At 36.6% G+C, this 23,722-nt stretch overlaps 1 protein-coding gene across 1 annotated transcript in view; it reads left to right on the top strand.

The window, feature by feature from the left end:
* The window catches only part of LOC308508542 (uncharacterized protein), a gene marked incomplete at both ends in the record, with an annotated part of 52,716 nt that overhangs the window by 17,850 nt on the left and 11,144 nt on the right, over positions 1-23,722 (top strand). Inside the window, 3 exons of the mRNA XM_081075419.1 lie at positions 12,990-13,114; positions 15,706-15,954; positions 18,853-18,970. Coding sequence (XP_080931545.1) covers positions 12,990-13,114; positions 15,706-15,954; positions 18,853-18,970 — 492 coding nt within the window. The remainder of the gene's footprint in view (positions 1-12,989; positions 13,115-15,705; positions 15,955-18,852; positions 18,971-23,722) is intronic.

Below are 23,722 nucleotides of genomic sequence, written 5' to 3'. Positions count from 1 at the left end.
TATGGCTTTACATTGACAGATTTTTTTTTTTTGCACTGTCTAATGTGTTGTGACTATATCTCATGCATTTTTTATTGTGACTGCTGTACTCTTCATCTCTAGAAATCCCATTTAGGTCTTTTTTGGGTATCTCTCCTCCTTATTTTCATGTTTTTCTTTAACTCCTCTAACATCATAAGCATATTTTAATATCTAGCTCAACATACTTTCTGCTTATTTAATTATCTCTGTCCTTTGTGAGTTTGTTCTATAAATTGACTTTCTCCTGGTTAAGGGTTATATTTTCATGGATGCTTTAAAAATATTTATTGGATGCCAGACATTGACTTTTGCATTACTGAGTGATGAATTTTATTGTGTTTTTTTTTTAAATAGAGTTGGAAAATTTGAGGCATTCAGTTAATTTACTTGCAGCTATGTTTGGTTGTTTTGAGGCTTTTTTAAATGTCCCAAGCACAGGTCTAGAGTAATCTCTCCTCTAAGGAAGTTTTGCCCTACTACTGAGGTATGCATTTTCTGAGGTCTCTAGTGAATTTCCATGTGTTCAGAAAGGTCCCTTCCTGCTGGTTGGTGGGAACTCAAATTAATCCCTATGTACGCTCTAGAAATGTTTTACTTAGAGTTCTTTGGCAATTGTTTTTTCTGAAAGTCTTATTTTGTCTACTCTTGTGGAATTTTACCCTTTGCATGGGTAGATTATTATTTAGCCATAGGCTCGGGGGATGCCTTTCCACATTTCAAGAGCTCTTTCTCTTGACTGCTCCTCTTTGTTATTCTGGCCCACAGATTTTATTTTCCTTATCCTCCCTGTATTCCAGTGTCTGTCTCCTTACGTCAACTAAACCACTGACCTTTCTTTGGGTTCCCCTACCTTTGCTGTAATATGGAAATTGCTGGTAGGCAGAACACTAAGGTTTTCATGGGACTCCCCGTACTTGTTTTCTTCCCATTAGTGATCACAGTCCTTCCTGATCACCAGTGTCTGAAAACTGTTGCTTATGAATTTGGTTCCAATTTTCTAGTTTTTATGTTAAGATGATAATTCCAGACATTGCTATTTTCTCATGGTTGGAAGCAAAAAAAAAACAAGGTTCTTTTTAAAATTTGTATCATCCTGTTATGTGTAGCCAGTATAACTTGACATAAAGAAGGTAATTGTAAAATACTACTACTACTACGAAGAATACATAACTTGAAGTGTTTAAGTTGTTCTATATTCCATTTAAAATTGTCTATCTTGCCATCAGTATGTTGCAGGAAACTGTGATGGAATCCAACCCTCTGACTTTAGATAGGAATAAGCACAGTCATAGAGAATTTAAGTGACTTGCCCAAGGTGTATGAATTTGAGAGTAAAATAAGGTTAGAACCATATTTTCAGAATGCTGATCCAATGTAGTATTTCTACATTAATTTTTCCCAAAAAAAAGCTTTATTGCTTCCTCCCTAATATATTTGATTACAAGCCTTTCCACTGACCTATCTTCCCTATTACTTTTTAAAGGGTGTTTTCAACACAAAATTCCACTATACCAGAATTTACATTGACTCTCTGCTTTTTATTTTATTCCATCAAATCCTAACTCCTCCATCTATCCTTCAGAGTTTCCCATAATTTGATTTCACTTGCTTTTCCAGTTACATTTGCCTCTGCTTTCTTACCCAGATACACACCTTTTATTCAAAAAAGATTTGTATACTTAAATGTTCCCACACATCTTTCTCATTCTCTTTGACAGGATTTGTCCAGACTGTTTGCCTTAAACTGGAGTATAATTGAGATTAAATCACAACATTGCATTTCTTAATAAATGGGATTTTCTTGTTTTTATTGCTCTATCTTAAAAATATTCTTTTTTGATTTATAAGTTATTTTCAGTAGGAGTCTCGAGGTACATCACCATCACTCTCATCAGTTATATCAATTTAATATTTTTAGGGTGATTTTGTACTACATGTTCAGGATTCTGAACATTGGCAGCTTCTAGAAGGGAGAAAACTGTAACACAGAATCATTTTTCTGTTCAACCGTAAGCCTACTTTGTGCAGGACTTGGGATGTGGGCGGTCTCCTTAGTGATAAGTGGTCTTTGTAATCCCTGCCAAAGAAGTATTTGAACAACTCTTCAAAGTTACAAGTCATTAATTTAGAATTTTACCCTGCATCTCTTATATCTTAGAGGCTGGGGCTATGGTATGAAAGGAGAAAAACATGATTCCTACCCTTATAATTTATATATTGAGTTTAAACTACCATGTTTCCCCCAAAATAAGACCTGGCGGGACCATCAGCTCTAATGCATCTTTTGGAGCAAAAATTAATATAAGACCCAGTATTATATTATATTATGTTATATTATATTATGTTACATTATATTATTATATTATATGAGACCCGGTCTTATAGTAAAATGAGACTGGGTCTTATATTAATTTTTGCTCCAAAAGATGTATTAGAGATGGTCCAGCTAGGTCATATTCTTGGGGAAACACAGTATGATGGTGAATTTCAACCCTGTGAGGCTAGTAATTTAAATAACTAACATTATTTAGCACTTATTTTGCACTTATTAACTTATGTAGCTTTTGTTAAAGACACAGTGTAAGTCATTTATCCTTGTCCGTGTCTTTGTGATACAAGTACTATGCTTATCTATTTCTAGAAGAACACTGAGGCTCAGAAAACTTAAATACTAGCTCAGGTCAAATATTGAAGAATTAGAAGCAAATCTGAGTCTTGATTCTAGAGTTTTTCAATCCAAATCCTGTGCTTGTACCATTTCTTTGTTTTGTCTCCCAATAGGAAGCCCCGGATAGATTGTCTAGTCAGGAAAACTCCTGCTTATTAGAGAATTCTTAGGGCTCCATACAGTGGATAAGACCAGAAATTAGTACAGACTTAAAGTAAATAGACTAAATCAAAATCTATGTCAACAGCCTGCAAACCACACGGAGGCCCAAAGCATCTCTTACAATCATCTGTTTAGACAGACAGAAAAACAAACACCTTAGCTCTTTTAATATTGAAAAGACTCAGTGTTTCTAACTAATAAAAGACCTGAGAAAGACAATGTGAAGTACAGGAAATATTTAATAAGACATAGAGTTTTTGCTTCCTTGGCAGATTACATCAAAGGTAAAGAAAAATCTTTTAAAATCTTTTATAAAGAGAAAACCAATCATCTAAGATATCATCTAACAGTGAGAAAATTAAAATCTAGTGTTTTTTTTAATGAATTGAAACACTTTTTTTTTTAAAGATTTTATTGGGGAAGGGAACAGGACTTTATTGGGGAACAGTGTGTACTTCCAGGGCTTTTTTCTTTTCCAAGTCAAGTTTTTGTCCTTTCAATCTTAGTTGTGGAGGGTGCCATTCAGCTTCAAGTTGTTGTCCCTTCAGTCTTAGTTGTGGAGGGCGCAGCTCAGCTCCAGATCCAGTTGCCCTTGCTAGTTGTAGGGGGCGCAGCCCACCATCCCTTGCGGGAGTGGAGGAATCGATTGGCAACCTAGTGGTTGAGAGGATGCGCTCCAACCAACAGAACCATTTGGGAGGCAGCTCAGCTCAAGGTGCCGTGTTCAATCTTAGATGCAGGAGGCGCTGCCCACCATTCCTTGCAGGGACTCAAGGAATTGAACTGGCAACTTTGTGGTTGAGAGCCCACTGGCTAATGTGGGAATCGAACCGGCAGCCTTCCGAGTTAGGAGCACTAACCGCCTGAGCCACCAGGTTGGCCCTCAAATCTAGTTTTGTACCAGCACATTATTACGCAAGTCTGGCAAGTAGTTGGTACTCAGGAAACCTTCCAAAGGTTGAGTGAGGATGGCATCAAGGGAAAACCTAAATTGTAGGCAGTGACGAAGCTCCCACCCTAAATGCTTGGGGAATTTCCTGGTAAAGTCCCTGAATTAAAATTTACCTTCATTGTAAATAGTTCCTTGATCCTCCCCATTCTCCCTGTATTCCATCCTCACCCATTCCTCTCTACCTTCAAGCTGATAGGAACAGCTCCCTGTTTGAACCCTGTAGCTTTTTATCATCCTTTTCCCTATGGACCTAGCCTTTTCCTACCTTACAATGCCCTGATTTCTAGTCGTCTCCCAGAGAGAGACCACTTCAGTGCATGAACTTACTTTACCTCTCAGCAAGTCTGCAAGGAGATTCGTACATTTCTGATGCCCAATAAATGGTATCCCATAGATTTTCCATTGCTGATTTGCAGTCTTCATGAATGAGAAGAAAAGCCTTTCTCCCTGTCTTGATGGTTCACCCTTCTACCCATGTACAGAACCAACTGCCAGAAGGGGCAGATAGGAAATCGTGTCAATTCTTCAAGGGATGCCTCATGCAGAGCTAAGCAAGGAGCAGAAACGTCCCTGAACATCCTACTTCTTCCCTAATTGTAAGCAGGGTGGTGTTCTAAGGCAATATTTCCCAAACTTTAGTCATTCACATTCTTCATTTACAACATTTGCCATACCTGCATGCCATTTATAATACCGCTTATTTAAAAATCTCAAAAATTTGCCTATTAAAAGTCCTTATTAAAAAGGGATTAAAAGTCCCCTTTTAAAAGAAACTTTGTGTAGCTACTGTAAATGGGAAGAAAAGTATTATTTGCCAAAAGTTGAAGATAACCATAAACATAATAACAAAACCCAGATAATTGATAATAAAATGGACCAGTCACAGCACTTGAGTTTTAGAACTGCCTACCTTTTGTTAAATTTGTTCTCTTAATTTGAAAGGGAGAATTAGCAATTCTAGAAACGGAAATATAAACCAAAGACTTTCTCCTTGATGCACTCAGAGGTTGAAAGACATTTAATAGGGAGGCTATAGTGGGATGAATTATGGACCCCAAAGATGTCCATTTCCTAATCCCAGAAACCTGTGAATATATTACCTTATATGACAAAAAAAGAGTTTTTGCAGATGTAATTAAGTTAAGATGATTAAGAAACTTGAGGTGGGGAGTTGATTCTGGGATATCTGGGTGGGCCCAATGTATTGACAAGGGTCTTTATAAGGGACCTATAAAGGGAGGCAAAGTCAGAAAAAGGAAATATGACAATGAAGCACCCAGAAGGTGAAGTTATGCTCTACAGGTCAAAGAATGTAGGCAGCCTCTAGAATCTAGAAAAGGCAAGAAAACAGATATTCCCCCTCAAGTCTCCAGAAAGAATGCAGCCCTACCATCAACTTGATCTTAGATTTCTGATTTTCAGAGCTATGAGAGAATAAACTCATCTGATTTCAAGCCACAAAGTTTGTGCTAATTTGTTACAGTGGCAATAGGAAACTAATACAGAGTCTAACTCTCATGTGATTCAGGGTTATTTACTACCATGCCATGTATTGGCTAAAATCTTCCATAGGCCCAGTGGTGGGTGAATAGCCTACATTTGGGAATCACTGCCTAATCAACTTGAGTGGGTCATGAAGGGAAATGGTAGCAGAAAGCAACTGCTAAAGAATTTAGACCCAAGGCAGTGAAGCTAGTTGCTAAGATGATGACTGATTATAGGGGAAGCTCTGTGTGGTTGGTGTCCAGCTTCCTTCTCTACTTTGACCTCCATTTATACAATAGCATCTGAGCTGAGGACACACATTCCTGAATCAGCCCCCCTTCAGAAAATGAACTGTGCACTGAGGTAGGTCATAGCTATGGTTCTTTCTGCTCCTAAATCGCACTGCCTTTCTTTTCAATTAAAATGGGCGTGAGAATGTTCTTGTAAGTTAAATAAAAAGGTTTATTTTGGTTTTGTTCCATTGCAAAAGTAAAATCTGTTTTTTATAGACATTTTAGAAAATAGAGAGAAACTCTCAAAGAAAAGGATAAACAATGTCCTCTCCACTCAGAGCAAACTACTTGGTTAATATTTTGATAGATTTCGCTCTGGTCCATTTCTATCCATGTCCGTTTATAACTTTAAAAATATTCAATAAGTCCTGTTTAGTCGCTTTCATTTTCCCCATATATTATGAATGTTTTTGCATTACATGTAATATATTTTTAATGGCTTTGTCAGGATGAACCAAATTAAGCCATTTCTTTCAATGGCTATTTTTGCTGTTTACAGTTTTCCACTCTGTTCCTTAGAAATAATGTTGTTTAGCACTGATGGCTTCCAGAAATAAATTTCTGAATTAAGAATATTTAACTTTTTATACATATTGCCAAATTTCCCATCAGAGAGTTTACACTGAAAAAAAAATGAACATTTTTAAAGGGATTTACTTGCAAATTTGAGTGAATAAAAGAAAAGGGGAAATAAGTGTTAGTAACTTATTTTGGGAAAGAAAGAGAAGAATCTTTTTATTTCATATTTGATGAGAAAGAGAATATATTTGCCTTCCCCTTGACTTGACCACCAGTTGGAGAAAGAAGAAGGTGGAAAGAGGTATTCTGGAAATGGACTAACTTCTTAAAGGGGAAAAAAGGGAGACTAATTTTTCCTAGGGGTGTTTAGATGAATGCATAAACTCTTCTAGTGTCAGTGTTTGCAAAACGTGTAGCGGATAGACATTCCTCATTATGGCAAAATGGGAAAGGTCTTTTCAGCCTTTGCCTATTTCGGAAAAGTCTCATGGTACATGCTCAGCCTACAACAGATTTGCCAGTTTAATCAATAAAGACAATCACATCGTGTAGCCTTAAAGGAAATTTCTGCTTTGGCTGACTACACAGATTATTAGATGCAGAACTTCCAAATTACTCTCTTGCTAAGTGTTGCCGTGGCAAAACCCACAGTGGCCAGAGCAGCCCAGCACCCAGCCAGGCAGCTTTGCCTAACCATGCCTGCAAACGAGAACTACTAAAGGGCATGGTCTGTTGTCAGGATTGCCTGTTGCACGTTTCTTGTGCATTTTAACTGAAATATGAGGTATACAATTTCCAGCTTTGTTTTTAGTCTTCTCTACCTCCAGCCTACATAGTGATGTTAATTATAATAATAAGAATGGGGACACTAACTAGCAACCACACATTAAGTAGCTTCTACCATAGGTGGCAGGCACGATGCTATGCACCTCACACATATATTTTAATTAGGCTACACAGTAATGCTACAAGGAAGGTATAATTATTAGTATCCATTTGTAGGTAAAAAAAGGGAAAATCAGAAAATTGTCCAAGGGCCTATAGCTGGTGAATGGCAGAGTTGGGCTTTTGAACCCAGGTCTGTCAGATTTTACTATTCTCTATAGTGTCTTGTAGGCGGGATTCTATGCTAGGGATCGCTGTGGCTGGAAGCTTCACCTGGCATTTCCGGGCTCTATAAATAAACCTACACATCCTCATGCTTGCCCCTTTAATGGCGCTGGGAAAAAATTTAAAGAAACACAGTGACAGCTGAAGTCTTTTATGATCCTCAGTTTTTCTATCCTTCATTAGGTATATTACAGCTTTGAAAGAGCAGGAAAAAAATGTGTTTTTTTTCTTCCGCATATTTAAGGGCATTGTTTTAAATTGTTTATAAAGTTTCTGGATATTTTGTTGGTTGTTTTGATCTATTTTGTTTGTTTGTAATAATGTGTTTAAGAATCAGCTGCATACTCCTTGTTGGAAAGATTTACCAGGCATATCACAGACAATCAAATAAACAGTTCACGGCAGGAATACTTGGGGACAATCTTCTGGAAATAATGTCATTTGTCAGCATTAGTGACAAGAGGAAGTAGATGACCTGCTGCTGTGTTCTGGAAATGGGAAAAGGAGAGGCAGTTTCTGATTAGAGACACTTAGCATTTTATTCTTTTAAATGGTTGTTGGCTGGATGTCCCCTGGATGCTAATAAAGCTATAGAAGGGCCTCTATTGATTCTACTTTCTTTTTACTCTTTATTCCCTACTGCCCTTTGTTGCCTTAGCCTTGATCATGCTGAAGCTGAACTTAAACATTTGGGCAAGCTGTTTCTTCTGAGCCTGTTTTTCTTTTTCCTTTTAATTTTTCAATTAAGTTGGCATACAATATTATTAGTTTCAGGTGTACAACATAGTGATTAGCATTTATATAACTTACAATGTAATCACCCTGATAAGCCTGGTACCCACCTGACATCACACATAGTTATTACAATATTATTGACTATATTCCCTGCGCTGTACTTTACATCTCTGTGACTGTTTTTACAACTGGCAAGTTGTACTTCTTAATCGCTTCCCCTTTTTCACCCACCCAACCCCAATCAGGCAACCCTCAAAATGTTCTCTGTATCAATGAGTTTGTTTCTGTTTTGTTTGATTGTTTATTTCATTTTTTACATTCCACATATAAGTGAAATCATATAGTATTTGTATTTCTCTGTCTGACTTATTTCACGTAGCATAATACCCTCTAGGTTCATCCATATTGTCGCAAATGGCAAGATTTCATTCTTTTTTATGGCCAAGTACCATTCCACTCTATATATGTACCACATCTTCATTATCTAATCACCTATTGATGGACACTTTGGTTGTTTCCATATCTTGGCTATTGTAAACAATGCAGCAATGAACATAGGGGTGCTTTTCAAATTAGTGTTTTGGATTTCTCAGTTAAATATCTTCTGGGCCTGTTTTATCTGTAAAATAAACTAACTGATCTGCCAGGTCTTTGTCAACCTCAATATATTAGTCTCCTATAAATTCAATTATTTCCAAAATCAGAGTTGAACAACCATGTACTGCTGCACCCTAGAAGGGAAATCCAGGGAAATTGTAACCTCTGTGACTTTTGTGCCTTTGGTGACCCCTCCCATGATTTAGTTCCCCTCTCCTTTCATAAAGGTTTGTGGTGCTTCATGCGGCTCTCTGTCTGACCCTAAACCCTAAATTTGAATGCACCCAAGCCTGACTTCCCCTCAAGTGCTCCAGGACTGAAATAATCCCCAGCCATTTCTCTACTACTTACATCAAAATTTTCAAAATCTGAAAGGGTGACAACGTAAGTAGATATTTTCTAATTTTTTTAAGGGGACCCAGATATAATGTCAGAGGAGAGAGAGATTATAGAAACCATTTTGCCTAGTGATTTAAAAACAGTTTAGAGGTAACAGATCTTTTCCAAAAAAAAAAAAAAAAAAATTCAACAAGACTCCAAATATATAAAATAAACAGTAGATGGTTAATACATGTTTATCATATAAAATTCAAATTTATAACTTTGACCCATTATGAAGTAAAGTGATAAGGATGAAGCTACTTTGATGACCCCCAGATTAGAAATTATTACACGCAACAGTGCTCTAGTTCTATCAGTCTTGACTTACACATTTATGCTCTATTTTGTTGACTATATGATATGATAAAATCTGCACAGAAAAGTAGTTGAAGTCATAATTGTTGCTGAACTATTTCATTTCTCTTCAATTATATAAGATAGCAGAGGAAGTTTTGCTCTAAACTGCTAGCTTGATAATACAACATATACATTTGAGATTACATGTGAAATAAAGTTGTTTAAATAGGTAAAATTATACTTGAAAACAAAATTTAATTCATACTTTGGCAGACTATTTGGAGCCTTCTACTGAAACGAGGCTTCTACAAAATACTGCTTCAAAATTACGAATCTGGTTCCAACTGAAATTTACAGATTCCAAGATCTGGATGGGAAAAGTGACCTCCCTACAGTCACGCATCTTGCTAGCAAGAGACCCTAGACCCTCACTCCTATGCCAGCGCTCCTTCCACTTCACTTAAATGACTTGTTAACCAATTCTTTTTTTATGAGTAGAGTCTCAGGCCTTATGTCAAAACAAAATAAATATTTCATAGTTAGGAGAAGAAATATGTTTGGGAACAAGGGAATTGACTTAGGTAGTTCCTAAATTACTTGTCTATTTTGTTGGATAAATTAACCCTGCATCAGATTAATATTAGGTCTATTTATCAACATAAATTGACTCGCAAGTCTTATGTTGTTTTAAATTCAACATTTACACTTCTCTAGCTGGTTTATAACAGGTGTAAAAATTCTAAGGCCCTCTTTCTAATTCTGTTCTCAAACTTCTATAAGCCTGCCCTCACTAGCCAAATTTCCTGCTCCAGAAACCATGAACTCTAGAGTTAGGCCTCAAAAGGAGTCAGTGATTTGATACTCAATCCAGGGCTATTTGATGCCCTAATTTTTCTCTTTGAGTAATGTGTACTTGAAGAAATATTCCTCCTTGGCCCACAGTCACATTTCCAGCCAGGTTTCACATCACGCAAATGACAAATTGGTATACAGATATCAACAAGTCCCTAGGGTTAGAAGGGACCTCAGAGACACTCTGATTTCTGCTCTTCCCTTTCTTTCACCAAAAATGCACTCCACTAGAGAGGAGCTATGTCTAGCTGGCCCTCTGATTTTTCTTTTTCTTTTTTGACTAATTCTTTCATCACAAATATCTTCCTTCATGATTTGTAAGCATATATTCAATTTTCGTCAATTGATTTCAAATTTTCTTTCTTTTTTGGCATTTGGGAAACCATTTTGATGATAAAGATAATGAATCTATTTAAAGCTAAACAATTTGGAGTGCCATGATCTAAAGACTCCCAAATAACCTTTTTACCCCCTAACTGTTAAGTGTACTTAAGAAAATTATTTTGCTGTCATTGAAGCAATTTTGTAAGTTGAGGCCGTTCACTGCTGTTTTCATACCTCTGTTATCTTTGGATTTAAGTGACCTGGATGTTAAACATCTCTATAAACCATGGAAAGTTCAGTTTATCAGAGTATTTGCAAAATACTTCTATGGGTGGCATTAAGTGATTGACAGCATTTTCCACTTGGCATCATGCAGCCCAAACCCACGTCATCCTATTCTCTAGGCTTTGCTATATTTGTTTGTTAAATGCAACCCATTTTTATGATACTTAATTGATGCTTACGTCCATGTTGAGATAAAAGAAAACTGAACCAACATACAGCATCATTAACAGTTACAGAAATTAGTAACCTGTATGTTTTGTTTCTTCAACCCCTATAGTTTCTCCTTATACATTTTTAAAACCTCAAAGAGGTTGTGGTTATTATAAATCATCATTTTACTACATTTTTTTTTATGCTGGTGGATACAGGGCAAACTTTAACCCTAAAAGCTCCAGGCTTATTTCACTGTCTGTGACCAAATTCCTCTCTGGGAAAGGGGCCAAGCTGAAACAATTAGCTTTACAGGGATTAGAGCTTCTCGCCCTGCAGACAGGATGTCTGTAAGTGCTGCAAGGCCATGGCCTCCAAACCCAGCTCTTCCTCAGAGCCACTCGGTTCACTTGGTAAAAATATAAATTCCTGGGCCCCAAACCTGGAGACTGCTTCAGTGGGTCTGGGGTCTGGAACCACATTTCGGTTCCAGTGGGTCTGGAACTGAAATCAGCATCATCAGATGATCTCCAGTCAAGATTTTCTTGGATATAAGAGGTAAAGTCAAGTTTGAAAACTTTGTCCCTACGTGGTCTTATTAAAACCAGTGCTTTGAAGAAAATCACACAATGAGTATATGTATTTGTTGTCCAGAGGATCAAACAGTGTGTTCTACAGTTGGTGAAATTAAAATATTTCATTTGTGGAGAATAGGGAGCATCTTATAGAAATGACAATGAGGAAAGGTCACATTTTTCCTCACCTGAAAAACAGACAGCTGTTAGTTAAATCATGATGACAAGCTCATAGGCAAAGGTTTTGTCAACAGATAGAAAAAGCCAATAATTTTAAATACTGATTTTTTAAAAATGTGCATATACCTTCTCTAGGTAGGATTTGTTTTTCAGACCTATATCCATATATTGTGACTAAAGCCAAGATTTCTCAACCTCAGCATTCCTGACATTTTGGTTCAGTAAATTCAGTTTTGGTATCTATACTGTGCATTGTACTTAGGATGTTTAGCAGCATGCCTCGCCTCTGCCACTAGATGCCAGTAGCATTCCCTTATGGTGACAACCAAAGGTGTCTCCAGACATGGCCAAAAGTCCTCTGGGATACAAAATCACTCCCTGTTGAGAAGCATGCTCGAGAAAAATCAAGTAAGCTCTCTGGGGCTTCAAGATTTTGTAAAGGTGACGTTCATAGCAGTGTAATCAGGAAAGGCTACATAAGTGATACTGGCAAAATTAAATCATTACTTAGAAAACAATAATCCAGATTCAATACTGAAAAGCACAATTTAAATCATCCAGAGTTCTAAATGAAAAAAATTGGTGAAAATATAGAATACGTTTTTATAAACAGGAATTAAAGAAAATCTGTCAGGAAAAAAAAACACCTCAGAAAACCCAGAAACCAAAAATGAAAATGTCAAGACACTTAACTTCACAACATTTTAACACTTTTTAATGATAAATTCAATAGAAAAGATTGATGAAAGTAAGAGCTCATATTTTGAGAAGATAAACAAAATAGAGAAACTTTCAGCTAGACTAAGAAAGTGAGATGGCTCAAATAAAAATAAATCATAGATGAAAGAGGAGACATTACAATTGATACCACAGAAATACAAAAAGGATTATGAGAAACTGCTATGAACCATTATATTTCAACAAATTAGATAGCCTAGAAGAAATGGATAAATTTCTAGAAAAATCTGATGTTAATAGAAGAGTACTATACATTCTTGAATTTTCTAGAATTTTCTAAAGTGAATGTAGGGCATGAATATTTGTGTTTTCAGAAATTAACTCGCCTAAAAAAAAGTATACCTTCTATAATCCCAGCAACCACAATATTGCACAATTGTCATTTTAAAATTCTGTAGGTTTCCGCGTACCTAAACATAAACATAAGTACATTCTGTTAACTTGTACATTGTTTTGCAATAATGTACATTGTTTTTCAATGTTTAAAATATTTCCCAAAACTTCTAAGGTTTTAAATTTAGCAACTTATTTTAGGTTTTTGTAACTTTATTCTATGAGTAAAATAAAAGAATTTTACATTTTCTTTAAAAATAGAACCATCACATGTTGATTAACATAGCTAAGAGATATTGATTGGTGTCAAAATGAGATTTCTATATTTTCAGGCTTGTCTGAGAAACTGGGAGGGCAGATAAACCACGAGGCCATTTACATGAAGGCCTGGAGTCTCCTGGAAGACAACTTGTGTTGGGAGGAGTGGGGCATGAGCTTGATCACCACAGAAGTTTCGGTCATTTGATCATGGACTGATTCTGACAAGACCATTGACTTGGACTTTCAGACAGATTTTATGGCACAGCCCCGACTGGCTCCGGGCTTCAGTGTATAAAACCTGAAAAAATTGTTTTAATAAAATTCAATTCAACATTGGGGGAAAGGAACACTAACTTGAGTTGTCTTTACTGGCAACTCAAACAGAGGAGAAATTCTCTCCCAGTTTCAGGGTTTTTTGTTTTGTTTTGTTTTCTTTTGTTTTTAACTCTATATTACTGGTGTTGTTTGTTTGTTTTGTCCTGTTCACTTGTTGTAACTGTTTCAATTTTTATAGTGTTTACACACATTACATTTATTTGTAAGTTTTAATGTTGATTCTCTGTTCCCTTTTTCTTAGAACGTTTTTCCTCAATCTCTTTCCCATTTGACCTGTTGTTTTTAAGTAGTTTTGATATTTAATTGATTTATAGACAGTCCACATTAGGGAGGACCCATTTCCTTAGTTTCAAGATGTTGAGGTGTTTCAGATCCTTCTTTTTGTATATTGAGATGGTTAAAAAGCCATTTTAAAAGATCACACATTTCCTTGATAGAAACCTCTTTTTAAAAATCTCTCAGATAAACAATTCCAAGTTGGAGGTCACATTGGCACATTTGGGTCCCCCATCTCTCTTTATAGTACTGCTGATGCTTTCCATGGGTTATCGCTTTATTGCTGAGGTCATTGTTAAAATTCTGCAATGGGGAAAACTGTACTTATTTAACATTTGTTCAAAATTTAGTTCTTTGAGTTGGATTTAGGATATCACTTTCCTGCTTCCAAAATGACAGTTGTGAGCTCATAAAGTTACCTAAGAATTTGAGAGCCAAATCGTATTTAATTTTCTCTGCATTATGCTTGTACCCAGGGAGGACACAGTTTCTAAAGGCTGAAAAAAAAAAGAGAGGGTTGTGCACAGTGAGAAGTAGTCCTACTACCAAAAACGTGGGATTGTTTCTGAACTAATCAGTTTATTGGCATCAATGCTTTCATTAATAAATCTGTACAGTATTCACAAGTATATTAATCCAATGTAGGAGTTGATCTTACCTGAATATATTGGAGCAAATGTGAGTAGATTTTATTGGAGTAAATGTGAGTAGATTATAATGAAATTATTAAGAACTATTTTGAATTTTAAATCCAGAAGAGAACTTTAAAAGAGACAATTCACAGAGATTGATGTAATTGTTTTTACTAGCATGTGAAGTTTCTGTTCTTGAATGGGGAAGAGGATATGGAAGCATTACGTTTTTTCCCCATGTGGTAATACTACTAAACAATTAATTTAAATACCTGAATTTTAGTTCTGACCTTGCCACTATGAACCTAGGTAATGTTGGATAAGTCATTTAACATGTCTTCACATTTCTAAAAATGAAAGAGCAGAATGTGATTTTCTTTCCATCTAGCTATATAGCATCTTAAAATCCTAAAATGTCAACAGTAGGCTCCAAAGTTCTTTTCTAAAATTTCATTTTGTGTAACTTCAGATATATTCAGTGGATACTGAGGATATGAGGCTCTGCAGTGTGGGATAAATGCTCTCTCTGCTCTTCTAAATTAGGTCAACTCACTCCTCCTTAGCATGCATCAGATCAACAATGGTGGGAATGTTGAAATTGGTCCAGAGAAGAGCTGCAGGCTTACCTCATCATAGGTGCAGCCTGCCTGGAGTGGGTGAGGCTGAGACTGTGGGCAGATACTTTCTCACAGACTCGCCATTCCTGTTCCAGCTTGGGCTCCTTCTCCAACCACATTCCAACATTCCATTCTAATGTGGCCGCTGTTAGTTCAGCTCTAAAGAGTTGATGTAAAAATAAAGAAATATTTTACTTTAAGTAATATTTTTTCTTAAATTCTAACACATTCTTTACTTAAAATGACGATAATTCTATCCTCCTGGCTAAGGAATCGCTCACTTTGCCACACAGTTGATTGAACTGGGACATTTAGTTCACGAAAAATAACTGAGCTGCAACTCATTTTAGTTATCGAAGACAATTTAACTGGCAGGTATCCCTTAAACTAATCTCTCAGCAATTAACTAGTAAGTACAAACCAAAATGAAACATTTCATACAAGTCAATTTAGTTGAGCTAAATAGAAATGGCCTAAACATGGAAGATTCATTTTCTTCCAATATTCTCAACCATTACTAAAAATAGAAAATGTCCTAAAACTTTTTGACATTTTCAATAAAAATACTTATTACTACCTTGATCTTCAACCAAAGGACAGATCACCGGAGCCTTAGCACGTGACTATAGAAACTTGTAGTATTTCTGTAGACTCCGTATCTTTCTACCTATCAAAGAAGGATAAAAACTAAGAAAAAAAGAAAAGATGATCCTTATGGCCCTTATTACCTGCTAATGAAAAAAACGGGCTTTATGGGCTGCATCATATGCACATAACTCCAGGTTGCATCAAATTTACATATTTACAAGCTGAAGGATTGGTGACTGCAAGTTGTGTGAGGGTGTGGGAGGAGCCAGATAGTGTTGTTCCCATTGTACTTTGTGTTCTTTCATCTCTGTCAACCAAGCTTATTGAATTTGCTCCAGAATTTGGGGAAAGAATTACCTGAATTTTTAAACCTACAGATCCGTCTGACTTTAGAATTAGTTGTTATATCACCAGGAAAACATAAATGCAGATGTTGGACCATGTCAAAAATCTTGTCAAGAGAGTGGATTGTTTCACACAGAACTGAGATGTGGCTTCTGATTCTGGTGGCGTATTTGTTCCAAAGAAATGTGAATTCAGGACGTATGCCAACAAAAGATGTGGACCCAGAAGCATTCATGAATATTGTAAGTTGGGATTTTTCATAATGTTTTGGGGGAGATGAAGTGCCTTACAGGTTAATGTTTGTATCTGTGTATTATCTGCATTATATTTATATATGGTGGTAATTTTTGCTAGAAGAGCATAGTAATAAATTAGCATATTGTAAATGGAAAGTGCTAAACTAATAAATTGGGTGTGAGTAAACTGGGTTTTCCTCCAACAAATTCAGTCAGGCTAATCACTTAATCCCTTTGGGATTCAAACACAATTTAACATTTTCTTGAATTTTTTTATTTGTCCTATGAGCAGAGACATCATTGAAGTATCTGGATCTAGCCCAGACCCTCAATTATTTCCATTTTATCTGTGCTTTGATTCTTTTCCTACTTTCTTCCATATTACAGAGGTGTTAGCCCTCACTTATTATTAGGGCACTCACTTCTAATAGCATCCTGCATCATTCTAATCTATTCTTGTTATCCTATTTTGGACTGGTCACTTTGTTGACTGGCAGTAAAAGGACCCTAATGAATGCTAGAGAGAGCTTCTGGTGAGTGAAATTCATGAATGATGTGATAACTCTTTAGGTATCCCGGAGGATTTTTTTTTTTTTTGGCTTACTTTAAAATTCTTAGTTGAGTTTTAATGTCCACCATATACTAACACTTATCCAACAGCAGAATTGTGATGAAAACTAATTTCATTTCATCTTCACTGTCCTATACAGTAGGTAGGATAATCCCCATTTTTCAAATGAAGGAGCTGGGATTAAAGAGGTTAAACAACTTAAATTAGGCCACATCACTGGTAGGTGGTAGTGCTACAATTTATAAGCAGGCCTGTCTGAACACATCATTGTAACCACTATGCAGTACATCCTCCGGGGTGAGTAGGACTGTGTGTAGTGTTTGTGATCCATAGATTTGTCATAGATTTAGCATGCCTTCCTTTATACAGATTTAAGACCCTTTTCACAGTAGCCTTCTTTGAATGGATTCTAAAACTCTGACAAGTCATAGAAATAGTTTAAATCCTCATCATGCCAACTATCAGGTTTCATTTGATTATCCCAAAGAGTGACTATCTTTTGATGGTTTATCCAGTTTATTAGCACATTGGCGTAGATCCTCAGGAACCATCCTCTGGCCCTGAGAAGTTCCCACACAAGTTCCTCTGGGTTACTGGGTGGAGGGAATCTCTTCAGCTGTAGGCAGAGCCAACCTCCCTGGGCCTCACCCACTGGATGTGCCCAGCACCTACACACTCTTGACGCATCAGGAGCCTTAAAATGAAAATCCTTTGAATTGGATTCTGGCATTGACCTGTTATGCATGGAGAGATGAAGTAAACTAGAAAGTTCATATGATTACTGGTATAAATTAAATGATATAGAATAAAAATGGTTCAGAGTGTGAATGGGCCTCCTTCTATATGCTGATTTAGATGGACATAATCTGCTGTATATTTTGGTATACAGTTGGCTTCATTTATGTATTTTTCTAGTAAGTGTTAATTGAATACCTATTAGGCCCCTGATACTGTGTTATGCACTAAAGTTACAGAGAGATCTAAGAATATCAAAAGTCTGACTTCATGGAGCTTACAGTCCAGCAGGAAAGAGAGACGCTCAAATACTAATTACAAGAACAGTGAAATCAAAGAAGAAAACATGAAATAAAAGGACCTAATCCAGGAAATTTAGGAAAATTTTTCTGAAGAAAGGTTTCTTAACCTGAAGTCTGAAAGATGAAGAGGAATTACTTGAAAGGGTGGAGTGGTTTTAATTATAGTATTAGCTAATGCTCCTTCAGTACCTATTATATACCAGGTAACCCAGTTAGTATTATATGTGCATTATCTTTTTGCATTCTTTGCACTAATTTTGTGGAGTACAAACCATTGGTATATCTAACATACAAATGAATAAACTGAGCAATAAGGACAGGTTAAGTAAATTTCCCCAAATCACATAGCTAGTTTGTGTATTAGTGTTAGAGGCAGGATTAAAACTCAAGCAGTGAGACCTTAGGGCCTTTCTCTTGACTACTGTGCCCTTTTGCCCTGTATACTACATTGGGCATTTGGCACCTGATTTTCTCCTCTTTTGTTCCTTTTAAAGCAACTGATAGAAATAATCCCCTCCTTCTTTAAGTGATGACAATGGGCAAGAACGGTAAGAATACTTAGGAGATCTCTGCAGCTTCATATTTTAGACTTCCTACATGTAACAACTGCATAGAATAAGGATCCTTAACCAGGGCTCTATATATAGGCAACAAGAAACCTGAAACCCCTCAAATTCACTGAGGTATGGTTGACCTAAAAATGTTAAGAACTGCTGCTCTTGATGAGTCTGTGGTTTTAAAGCTGGAAAGAAATTTAGGGAATGCATGGTCCAGGGGTTCTCATAAGACGAGCGCCCCATTGGTTGCATTAGAATTACCTGATTCTTAACTCAAAGAGAGCCCAGGAACCCGTATGTTTAAATGCCCCAGATGATTCTGATGCACACCCAGGGTTGGAATCAGGATTGTGGTCCAGTGGTTCCCAAACATTAGAGTGCATCAGAATTGTCTAAGGAGCCTGTTAAAGCACAGATTGCTAGGCCTCATCCTCAGTAGGTTTGGGTAGAAACTGATCATTTGTATTTCTAACCAGTGTCCAAGTGATACTGATGATTTTAGTCCAGGGTCCACACTTAGAGGACCATCATTTTAGTCCAGTCTCCACATTAAAGGTAAAGAAAATGAGAACTGCGAAGAACTGACTGATTTTTCTAAGATAACATGATTAGCTAGAGAAAAGCAAGGAATGTCTTGTCTATTTCTTTTAATATCAAGGCATCTACTTTTTAACTTTTGGATCATTGAGGATATAGTCATACAGAACTTAACTCAAAAGAAATTGTGCTTTTTCCTTAGAGTGAAATCATCCAACATAAAGGCTATCCCTGTGAGGAGTATGAAGTCACAACAATAGATGGGTATATCCTTTCTGTTAACAGAATTCCTGAAGGCCTAGTGCAATTTAAAAAGACAGGTATGTTGTACACTATGTCACCCCAACATGGCAGTCTTCCCTACAGTAATGACTTCCTCGTGGTTTGAATGTGTCAAAGAGAGTCTGGGTTCTTAGTATAGACTGGGGCCAATTGTTCAGGCCAAAAGATGGCTTCGAGTACCCTCATAATACCCATTATCACCCCCATCCCCAATGATCTCAAATAAGCATAGTGTTTATTTTCAAAAAAGATCTTCGAGAAAAGTCCATTTCTTGACTTTTTCTAGCACTTTACCGATTCCCTAAACCTCTCCTATATAGATATCTAGAATATCCCACTAATGATCTCTTGAACAGACTGTACCAACCACTGCTCATGAAGAATGCAAACTCCAATAGGGTACCTGGTACTCACCCCTGAACACTCTATTTTCCCCATCCAAATTGCACTTTAAATATTTAAAGTGTTGGCCAGGTTTTCACTAAATATTTAAGATGTTGCCCAGATTCTTTTTAAGAATCAGACACTATATGTATGTTTTAATTTTTTTACTACGTTTCCATAGTTTATATAATCCCTTCTTTTTGCATACGGGATTTTCAGCTATTGCTGGCTTTTCAAAAATTCACTTTCATTACCCATTAAATTGTGCCTATCCATCATCTCTCTTTGGTTCTATTCCTTTTAATACTCTAGCTCTATGTTTATAGTAGCAGCCACGTTATCTGTCATGAGTACAGATAGTATAATTTCTTATTAAGTTCCATCTATATGCCAGGTACAATACTAAGTGCTTTATTTGCGTTAGTCTTATTTAACTTTCACAATAATCCTAAGAACTGCCACTCACAGAGGTTAAATAACTTGCCCAGAAAGTCTATGAGTACTTTGATAGTATGTTGCATGAGTAGCTCTCAAATCTAGATGTCTGACACCACAGCCCATATTGTGAACTAGGACCAGAAAATACTGAGGAAATGCCACTGGCCTTTGGTGTAAAGAAGCAAACCAGCTTTTTTTTTTTTTTTTTTTTTTTTTTTTAACACCAGCTGCACAGCTGTATATATGTGTTGAGTATACCCCTCCTCAGTGCCTTTGAACTTCAGAGTTCTCCCTCTGGACCACTATTTCATCAGATATGGACACAGTTTGTCCTGGCCTGTCTTTCACTTTCTTTCCCAGACCATCCTATTCAAAATAGCAACCGTTTGTCACCTATTGAGATCTAGCCCCTTATCCCGCTTACTTTTTCTTATAGTGCTTAACACCACCTGATATGTAGATACTTGCTTGTTATGTATACTTGCTCAGCCTCACCACAATATCAACTCAGCGGGAGCAGGGACTTTATTTTGTTCAAGGCTAGCACTAATGCCTAAAACAGTGCCAACCATATTGTAGATGCCAATAAATATACGTGGAATGAACAAATTAATTTTATATAAATAAATGAATAGGTTGGAGACAAAGAACTTTTCACTAAGCCCCACAAATTCTAGAGGGTAATCAATCAAGGCATGGATCTGCCAAGTAATCAAGTGACTGTAGCATTTCCTAGGGTCAGGGGAGACCCCTACAGCTCCTATTCGTGGGCGTTTGTTTTCTTATCCCGGGTTTGTTTACATTGTCCACTCATTGCCCAGGAGTTTGCAGTTCCGGGTGTCAGTCGGTGCAGAATACTCCCCTCTAGTGGCTGATGTTGTTCCTGCAGCTCCCATTGGCCTCTTCAAGGAGGAAATAACCCAGCTCTGAAGGAAAATAAAATTTCTCGACATCTCTTCAAAATGAGGGCCAATGAAAACGACTGAAAGATATCTATGAGCTTGTGACAAAAGCCTTTTAAAAATCTTCATCAGATAATCATTGTTCGTGTCAAATATTTACATCAAGAGAGAAAATAAGCTGGGCCATCCTCAAAAATGACAGCTTTTTAAAGAGTAGCTCTTACATATTCACCTGTTGGCTCTAATGTAAATGAAAGTCCATAACTCTAACGGATACTTGAAATGATACCAATCATGTATAAGCCAGTTCTCTCACTAGGTGAACCACAAGTACAAACTACTGCTAAAAGGGCCAACCTGGCCCCAGCCATGGAAACTGCCGTAGAACTCCAAAAGGGGAGCATTGATTCACCTTGGTTTGATCACATAGTATTGAGGTCATCTCCTCAATAAGAGGATGAACTCAATGACCAGATATAAAGGAAGATATAAAATAATTCAATTCCATTCTCTCTGTCCTTCATTAGCAGCCCTCATGTTTTCTCACCAGAGGGATAGAATGAGACAAATGGACTTCGTAAAGATTGCCCAGATGCTGGATGAATTTGTTGTAGAAAGACCTCAGTGTTATAAGGAGATTGCATATGGACTCAGTTCACTGAATAACAGGACCTACCATCTTCTAAGCTCTTAGGGAGCATGCTGAATGCTTAATGCACGGTATCTCAATTAACCCTCAAAACCCCGCGAGGTGGGCGATTATACCCTTGTATTGTTAATGAGGACATTGAAGCTCAGAGAATCACTGCCTTTGAAAATTACAGCACTAATAACAGCAGCAATAAAGCTTCTCTTTACTGCAGGCTTCTTGTAAGCCAGGTACTGTGATCTGGACATCACATTCTTGATCTGATCTAATTCTCATGTTTCTCCTCCTAAAGGTACAGCATTTTATTAATCATTCAGTGTTACTTGCTAATGTAAAAAATGATGTTCATCTTAATTTATTTAACGTTAGAATTCCTAAAAACCTTAATCCTTCTTTATCCCCTACTGATGTTTTTTTATAAATTTTATTTTAATATAATTTCAAATTTACAGAAAGTTTCCAAGAATCCTACAAGGAAAAAACCAACATATACCCTTTACCCTAATTCACCAGTTGTGAATTACCATTTGCCCCCATTTACTCTCTTTTTCTCTCTCTCTCATATTATTTTTTCAAAAATCTTTGACAGTAAGTTTGAGACATCATGCCTATTAATCCCTAAATACTTCAGTATGTATTTCCTAATGTCAAGGAGGAAAAAACGACTTTTTTTCCCCTACTCATTTTAGGTTCTCCAACTGGTGCCCTGTAAATTAGACTAACAAAAGACAGATTAAGAAGAGAAAAACAAGCGGAGGTTTATTAACAGGGGCATCACACATACACATAGGAGCACTCAGAGATGAGTAACTAAAAATGGTGTTTAGATTTGGGGGTCTATATGCCTAACTTAGTAGGGAAAAGAGAGTTCAAAAAAGAGCACTTATGGAAAAGCAAATGACTTTTTGAAAAGACAAATGGCCCTTAGGAAAATAGAGGGAGATATGATAGTTTCTGACAATGTCTCTCTGTTTGTGGTGCCAACATCTCATATCCAAGAAGAGAAGATTACAGTTGCTTCCAGGGAATTTAGGACAATTGAGTTTTTTGGGAGGTCCTGCTTTTAGGCAGACAAGGGATTTCAGGAACTCAAATGCCTTCAGCGTGAAATAATTCTTATGCCAAAGTGACATATTTGGAGGGGGTGGGGACAATATCCTGACATCCTTTACTGAGAATAAGGATATTCTATAATCATAATACATTTATCAAAGTTACAAAACTAACACTGATTGATATTAATATCTAACTCATAGTCCACATTCAAATTTTGCCAATTGTGCCCATGTGCTTTATAGATTTTAAAAATCCTGGTCAATAATCTAATTCATGGTCATATACCATATTTGGTTGTCACGCCTCTTTGTCTCTTTTCTAAATTGAAAAAATTCTTCAGTTTTCTTTGTCTTTTTTCACCATGACATTTTTGAAAAGTTTTGAACAGTTATTTTATACAATGCCCTTCAATATGGTTTGTCTGATGTTTCTTCATGATGAGATTCAGGTTATATATTTTGGCAGGAATACCACAGAAATGAAGTTGTGTCTTACCCAGTGCATTATACTCTTAAGCACATGATGATGGCTTGTTTTAGAATTGGCAATATCAGCTTAATTGTTCCTCAACTTTATTGATGTATAATTGACAAAATTATATATATTTAAAGTGTACAATATGATGACTTGATATATGTATATCTTGAGCAGTAATTACCACATTCAGGTTAATTAATACATCCATCACCTCACATAGTTACTGTGTGTTTTGTGTGCACACGCTCGCACACAAAAGAGAAAGGGAGAATGCTCTCAGCAAATTCCAAGTATACAATACAATATTATTTGCTATAGTCAGCATTAGGTCTCCAGAACTTACTCATCTTATAACTGAAGACTTGTACCTTGGACCAGCAAGCATCTCCCTGTTTTCCCTACTCATCAGCTCCTGATAACCACTATTCTAATCTCTGTTTCTATGAGTTCAACTTTAGATGTACCGATTTACTTTCCCACTCATAGTGTACAAGGGTTCCCTTTACTCCGTATCCTCACCAACACTGGCTATCCCTTCCTTTTGCTAAAATTCATTCTAACAAGTGTGTGAGGTGATTTCTCATTGTGGTTTTGATTTGCTTTTCCCTGATGATTAGCTCATGTACCAATTGTCCATCTGTACGTTTTCTTTGGCAAAATGTCCATCCATTCAGATCCTTTGCCCTTTTTTAAATTGGATGAGCTGTTGAGTTGTATGAGTGCCTTGTATATTTTGAATATTAACCCCTTATCAGAAATATAGTTTGCAAACATTTTCTCCCATTCCACAGGTAGCCTTTTCACTCTGTTGACTGTTTCATTTGTTGTACAGAAGCTTTTTAGTTTGATGTAGTCCCGCATGTCTATTTTTGCTTTTGTTGCAT

Source organism: Rhinolophus hipposideros (genome assembly GCF_964194185.1).
Source record: "Rhinolophus hipposideros genome assembly, chromosome: 15".
Taxonomy (NCBI): Eukaryota; Metazoa; Chordata; class Mammalia; order Chiroptera; family Rhinolophidae; genus Rhinolophus; species Rhinolophus hipposideros.
Note: the sequence above shows the minus strand (reverse complement) of the source record. Positions and strands in the feature narration are given on the sequence as shown.